At 49.6% G+C, this 7,657-nt stretch overlaps 1 protein-coding gene across 1 annotated transcript in view; it reads right to left on the minus strand.

Moving 5' to 3' along the window:
- Window positions 1–2,092, minus strand: part of NMB (neuromedin B) — a 49,012-nt gene extending 46,920 nt beyond the window's left edge. The window contains exon 1 of the mRNA XM_069624749.1: window positions 1,670–2,092. Within this exon, the coding sequence (XP_069480850.1) occupies window positions 1,670–1,835 (166 nt within the window). The 5' untranslated portion in view covers window positions 1,836–2,092. The remainder of the gene's footprint in view (window positions 1–1,669) is intronic.
- Window positions 2,093–7,657: the final 5,565 nt, after the last annotated feature.

A 7,657-nucleotide genomic window follows, 5' to 3' on the forward strand; every position in this document is an offset into this window, starting at 1 on the left:
TCAGGGTTTGTGTCGGCAGTGCAAAGTCACTTTGAGCCGTGCAAAAAATTCCATGAATCAGGCCCAAAGCGGCTGCAATGCACTGCGGTGGATAACAGAATCACGTGATAGAAGGTTACATAGCGCTTGTTGAAAGGGAAAGTCTTTGGCTTCGTGGTGCTGTAAGCAAGTGGCTTCTCAACTCAACAGTACTAAAAGTCCTCAGAAATGAACGCAGCTTAATTGTAACACCTGTCCTTATATGTCACTGGCACACTACCTTTAGCCAAGTCATGAAAGGTTGATTATTCCCATTGGGTGCATGGCGTTGAGAACGGCCTGAAGATGGGGAAACTGATGTCCCAGATGCTTGTCAGGTTGTTTGACCTCTGTGTGATGGATAAACGGCCCCCCTGACCCATCCGTCTGGGATTCAACTATTTGACTTGCAGCCGCAACATGAACACAGTGAGCTGTCTTTCCAGGTTGCATATTTGTGATTATGCTATACTGCTCATGATAAATATACTTCCGGCTGAAGGATGTTGTTTAGGACAAAATGATGGAGTGAACGTAACAACTAAGCAATGTAACTCGAGCAAGGGGGCATTAACAGTGAGTTAATGTCCCAATTTTCAGTTACAAGCCTGAGCGAAGGGGGACAGGGAAACACAAGGTAAGTGGTCAGAGGTTGGGGGGACCCAATTATGTGAAAAAGGGGGTGGGGGACGGCGACGGACGGGGGTCTTTACCACCACGTGGTAAAGATCCCGTTCTAAGCCTCCTCATTGGCTGGGAGACCACCACACCATCCTTGCCAGGTACTAATATGTGTTATACGTTCCCCAGAAACCTAGAGCTTCTAAAATTGAAGGATATCTATATATCAATATCAAATTAACTTTCCTACCTTCACACTTCAGGTGAAAGGTTTTTTTCCAAAACGTTTTAAACCCACCATAACTTTCTTGGTGCTGTGAAAACATGGCAGAATGCTCCAACCACAAGGCTGTCAGGACTATACTGCACTGATGAGGCCTAATAAGGGTGAAACCAGGTATGTTGTTGTTCCGGCAGCCTGGCAAATGTCTGTCTTGGGTTAGACAAAGACAATTTCCTGGAGAAAAAGGTTTGCATTGGAGTTAATTTGCATACCCACAATGCAGCCCGCTCGCACAGTGGTATTGGGGGCCGTTTAAAGAAACATGTGCAGGACATTTGATTGCAAGTCCACCCTTGCTCCATTGCCTGGGCTTTGATTAGAAGTTTTAAACTGTTAAAATATTTTTTGTAGCAAAGTGAACAACTATTACAAATAGTACATTTTTTAAAACCCATTTATCAATTTGATGCTTGTAAATTTGTTCCAAAAAAGATCGCTTGGAGTTGCTGTAGTTTAGGTCTAAAGCTATTTACTGGGACCATTGACATCACACAGCACAGCACACGTTCCCCGATGCTTGTAACATCTGTTGATATCACACATCTCAAGGGTAATCCTTTTATATGAGTTCCCGAACGGTGAAAAGCTCATTCTGCTCTGCCTGAATACGAACGTCTTGGGACCTTCAGGTTATAAAACATCCCTACTGCCCGTTCCTTAATTTCGAGAGTTGTCACGTGACCCGAAGGTTACAGATGAACGGCTGCAGCAGGCGCCTGCACCCACCGAGCTAGAAAAGTCCCTTACCTGTAGCCCAGAGGTTGCCCCGGGGGTTGACTTTGATCTTGGCCACCTTGTTGCGCTGCTCGGACAGGTCGACGCTGACGGCGGCGGTGGCGCAGAGGAAGGCGGAGAGCAGCAGGTACGCCAGGCAGCCGAGCTGGAAGAGCCGGTGCACGGACAGCGGGGCCATGTCTCCGGGCGGACGGGCGGTCAGGGACTCTGCTCTGGGAGGGTGCCTCGTGCTGCTGCGGAGTTCTCCGAAACCTCCGTCCTCTTCCAGCCCCTCTCGCCTCTCCTCTCTCCCCACTCCGCCTCCTCGGCTTAAGTAAGCGTTCCGCGGGGTGGGGGCTGCGCGCGGAATAACAAACACGGCTCCACTTGCGTAGAGCGGGGCCCGTGTGTCACTCTTCAGGGAGCGGGGCCCGTGTGTCACTCTTCAGGGCTTTCTCTTAACCCCTCGCTGAGCTGGGAGGGGGAGGGGCTGGACGCTCGGCACGCCCGGCACAGGGGATCCATTCCCGGGTGGCACCTCGGGGTGGCGCCACACCCCGTGCCCCCTCAGCCTGGAACCTGCAGGGCGCTTGGAAGCCGCGGTACTATATTCTGCCTTTTAGTGCTGGTTGTGCTGGGCCAGCTCTTAAAGTGAGCTAGCCGATTCAATCTCTCTTTAGGTCAATGTAAATGCGAGTGATATACACATGTTTTTTTACGATCCCAACTTTTTGGCAGTTCGTAAACTAACTGCGGCAGCAGTGACTTGCCCGGGATCAAAATATGGTTTCGAGTGTGTGTGGAGGGATTATATTTCATGGGGTATATGACCCAGGACATACTGGCAGTGATCCACTGGGTTGGATTCCTGATACTGCACCTAAGTGAATATACTGCAACAGCGCCAAGATGCCCCAGGGCAGTTGTGCGCTTTATAAATGGAAATAAATAATTAAAATAAATAAATAAATAGTATTTCAATGTGTTACCTCCAGAGGTTTTGCATTACTTCCCGTGCTAAATACAGTTGCGGTAAATAGCGCCCGTGATAAAAATAAAAAAAAATACCCCTGAAAAAATGCGTGTCTTTTTTCAAGATAAAGTAATACCGCCTTATAAACATTTACTGCCAACAGTGAAAAAGGAAAATACTGCCAGCTATTCCATATACTAAATTCTATGGGGCTATGGACCCGGAGATACCCCCTCAGAACGTCATCTGGCGGTTTGGGGACACCACGGGACCTAGATTCCTGGTAGCTGCTCTGGGGTTAATGTTGACCCCTGCTTTTGACCAGCTCAGAGCCAATCTTGCACCAGCAAGCAATTGCCAAGACTTCCAGGCACTATATTTGCCAGTGACGGGGATTACCGCTTATTATGAATTGTCCACGGGGTGTGGGGAGGGACGGGGGTGGTAACGCATTTGCCACCAGTAGCAATGTGTTGCCCCTGGACAAACTGTTTTTTTGTTTGCTTCTTTGATGACTGGACTGTTACTTTTGCCTTTACATAGCACCCACCACTGGCGCTAATGATAACCCACTTTCCGTAGTAGGTCTGCAGGGTCTACAACTACATATTACCAACTGGAGCACGGCTGGGTGCTGGCCAAGCCCCGCCTCACTGCCTTTAAGGTTGAGTTTGGAGATAATGTGGATTTTAACGATGCAGTCCTTAAGCCTTACCCCATGATATGATGATATGGCATTTATAACGCGCCTGTACACGAGTGTTTCTCCCCTCAACAGTACACAGAGAGACAGACTGCAATGCCACATTAGGTCTGTGGCATTGCACTCCTGCATGGCTGATGATCCCCACCCCCGCAAGCACATGTCACAGCGGCCGCTTACACCACTCTGCTTGTCACTTACGCCACTCTGCTCGTCCCTTACACCTCTCTGCTTGGCACTTACGTCACTCTGCTCGTCCCTTACACCACTCTGCTCGTCCATTACACCTCTCTGCTCGTCCCTTACACCACTCTGCTCGTCCCTTCCACCACTCTGCTCGTCACTTACACCACTCACTTTCTCTCCCAGACATAGAGAACTTACAAAAGTACACAGAGAGACAGACTGCAATGCCACATTAGGTCTGTGGCATTGCACTGCTGCATGGCTGATGATCCCCGCCCCCGCAAGCACATGTCACAGCGGCCGCTTACACCACTCTGCTTGTCACTTACGCCACTCTGCTCGTCCCTTACACCTCCCTGCTTGCCACTTACGTCACTCTGCTCGTCCCTTACACCACTCTGCTCGTCCATTACACCACTCTGCTCGTCCCTTACACCGCTCTGCTCGTCCCTTACACCACTCCGCTCGTCCCTTACACCACTCCGCTCGTCCCTTGCACCACTCCGCTCGTTACTTTCTCTCCCAGACATACAGGCCCTTACTACATCTTCTCAGTTGACACACACCAATCTCTCAGTATCTGTCACCTTATTTAGTTTATTCTTGATTGGCTTAAAGAGACACAGTTCTGCTAAATATATGTGCGAGTTCTGTCATTAATTTACCAGTCTGGAAGAACATAGTACCTAACTGGGTCAGGACCAGCCTGGGATGCCACCCGACTCCCATTGGACCCTCTACCTCACCTCTCTCAGGCGGTGATGCACTCCTTTCGAGTTTCCCACCCACCTCTTTGCATTTCAGTCTCCTCCCCTGTCCCAGCTTTCTCCCAGAACCCTCCGCTCCACGGTCTGTCTTTCTGATATCCCCCTTCCCCAGTTCACTGTTCCAAGACCAAGGGCATCTCCTTCCTGGCCAAGAATTCCCCGCACCTCTTCTCCTCGCCGCTATCATTTCTCCCTCCCACCCCACACATGGCTCGGAGTCTTGAGATCATCGTCGAGAGTAATCGGAAGCTCCATCGAATCCACCACTGCTGCAAGAACCCAACTCTAAAACACCAGGAAGACCCATCCTCTACCCGTCAACCATTTCACCAAAAACCCTCACCTCAACTCTGGGCCCAGTCGTCTCCACTACCCCCTGAGCTTCCCTTGGCATTTCTCTCTGCTCCTCGTGTCCAAAATCTCAACTCTGTTTCCCACACGCTGTCTAACCTGCCCCACTCCTCTGCCACCCTAACTCCAAGCTGGATGTGCCTCCCTGGTCCCTCTTCAAACCTCTTGTACAGGTCTTCAGATCTATGCAAGGGTGACCCACCCCCGCCAGCCCCCCCGAACACTTTCATCTCTCGCTGCCCACCACTCTTGCATACTTAATCTCTCATTTCCTCGCCCAGCTTGTGCTGCTTCGGCCTTCTTCCCCCTTCAATGAGCCTCGCAAACACCTGATATCAAATGCCTCCGACATTCATATGGACAAGTCGACCTTCATAGGCACAGGTCAACCTTCATTGGCACAGGTCGATATAGGCGCATGTCGATCTTCATTGGCGCTGGTCGATCTTCATTGGTGCTGGTCGATCTTCATTGGTGCAGGTCTACCTTCATAGGCGCAGGTCAACCTTCATAGGTGCAGGTCGACCTTTATAGGTGCAGGTCAACTTTCATAGGCGCAGGTCGACTTTCATAGGCGCAGGTCAACCTTCATTGGCGCAGGTCGATCTTCATTGGCGCAGGTCGAGCTTTATAGGCACTCGTCGATCTTCATTGGCGCAAGTCAACCTTCATAGGCACAGGTCGACCTTCATAGGCGCAGGTCTACCTTCATAGGCGCAGGTCGACCTTTATAGGCACAGGTCGACCTTCACAGGCACAGGTCGACCTTCATTGGTACAGGTCGATCTTCATAGGCACAGGTCAACCTTCATAGGCACAGGTCGACCTTCATTGGTACAGGTCGATCTTCATAGGCACAGGTCGACCTTCATTGGTGGAGGTCGATCTTCATTGGCGCAGGTCGACCTTCATAGGCACAGGTCAACCTTCATAGGCACAGGTCGACTTTCATTGGTACAGGTCGATCTTCATAGGCACAGGTCGACCTTCATTGGTACAGGTCGACCTTCATTGGTACAGGTCGATCTTCATAGGCACAGGTCGTCCTTCATTGGTGGAGGTCGATCTTCATTGGCACAGGTCGACCTTCATAGGCACAGGTCGACCTTCATTGGTACAGGTCGATCTTCATAGGCACAGGTCGACCTTTACAGGCGCAGGCTGACCTTTATAGGCACATGTCGACCTTCATAGGCGCAGGTCGACCTTCATTGGTGGAGGTTGATCTTCATTGGAGCAGGTCAACCTTCATTGGTGCAGGTCGATCTTCATTTGCGCAGTCGACCTTCATAGGCGCAGGTCGACCTTCATTGGTGGAGGTTGATCTTCATTGGAGCAGGTCGACCTTCATTGGTGAAGGTTGATCTTCAATGGCGCAGGTCAACCTTCATTGGCGCAGGTCGATCTTCATAGGCACACGTCAACCTTTATAGGTGCAGGCTGACCTTTATAGGCACAGGTCGACCTTCATTGGCTCAGGTCGGCCTTCATTGGTGCAGGTCGTTCTTCATTGGTGCAGGTCGACCTTCATAGGTGCAGGTCGACCTCCATTGGTGCAGGTCGATCTTCATTGGCGCAGGTCGACCTTCATTGGCGCAGGTCGACCTTCAGGCTCCATCCCTTCCTCCCCGATGGGGCTCCAAAACAATCCCCTTTCGTCTTCCCAGCATGAACCCCGTTTGGCATCAATGTAACTATTTTTACACCAACCCCTATAAACCACTACCCGCCCAGGTTGTGCTGATATGACATCTTCGTCATTGCTAACATCTCTCTGTTCCGGTCTATTTCACATCCTGTAAGAGACCTCTTAAAGGATTATCCCGACTACTGTCTGTGTCCATGCATGTGTTCCTTGTCGAATCTCTGTGTCCCAAATAATGACTGGATATCAAATTCTACAATTCTTGAATCTGGCATCCAAGGAGGGCCACATATCATTCGTGCAGGCAAACAGCGCGTAGCGGCAGTGGGCACATTCCGCAATGACCTTGCAAGGGTTGTTACGGAAGCCTATTGGCAAAGTACATGCATGCTTAGTTTACCTTGCTCCACTAGTGTGTACTATAGCATTTACTCACAGGAAATAATCTGTCTTTAATATACATTTCTTTAATATGTACTTTAACTTGCTGCTTACTCTCTAACTGCATTAGAACATATAAGTAAACTAGCACTGAAACTGGTAGACTACACCGGTCCTTAAAGAACCTGGAAAGTAAAATATAACTGAGTAAATCATAAAGCTGCATTCTTCACTCAAGCCCTAATACATTCTTTTTAGCCCCGCCCTCTCCTGTCTCCATAAAGCAGTTAATCTGTGATGAGCACCATACGTGGTTACTCTAAGTCATGGGCGTAATTCTAGGGCGGGACAAGGGTGTTTGTCGCCCCCAACCTTTGTGGCACACCATTTTGTTCCCTTCATTTGCAGGGGCCTCCTTCCTTTAGATGACATGTCCCCCTCAACATTTTCAGCAAAGTTACTCCACTTGTATGTGGCCCTCCACAGGTTTTGGACTTCCCACCAGCCAGCATAGTTGATGGCGAAGGATCATGGTAGTTGTAGTCCAAAACATCTGGAGAGCTGCATGATAAGAAACCTTGCTCATTGGAAGAGTTTGAATCCAGCTGCATTCTGGAATTTGCCTTTGGCTGTAAAAGGCTGAGAATGTTACCGCCTCTTCTGTACGGTGGCCCTGTGCTGCCAGGGCCGTAAAGTCTGTTGTACAGCTGCGGGAGGGCCTCTTTTCTTGAGTCTGCCCAAATTTCACCTATCATGTCAGTTTCTGTGACAGACCTCCCTCCATGGAAATGTAAGATAAATATCGCAGTACATCAAATAACATGTCTTCTCCATCACGACCCAGAGCTTATACTTCTTCCTTCGGAAAAACTCTACCTCGATTGATGTTTATTTATAGACATCATTTTAAATGTACAACAATGCAGCATGTTTTTCACCCTGTGTTCCACAAGCCCAATTAAAGCTCCTGGAAGTCATCCTTTCATTACAAGGGGGCAATCCCTCGAGCCTGGTC

This window comes from Ambystoma mexicanum, chromosome 11 (assembly GCF_040938575.1).
Source record: "Ambystoma mexicanum isolate Mex_15411 chromosome 11, UKY_AmexF1_1, whole genome shotgun sequence".
NCBI lineage: Eukaryota > Metazoa > Chordata > Amphibia > Caudata > Ambystomatidae > Ambystoma > Ambystoma mexicanum.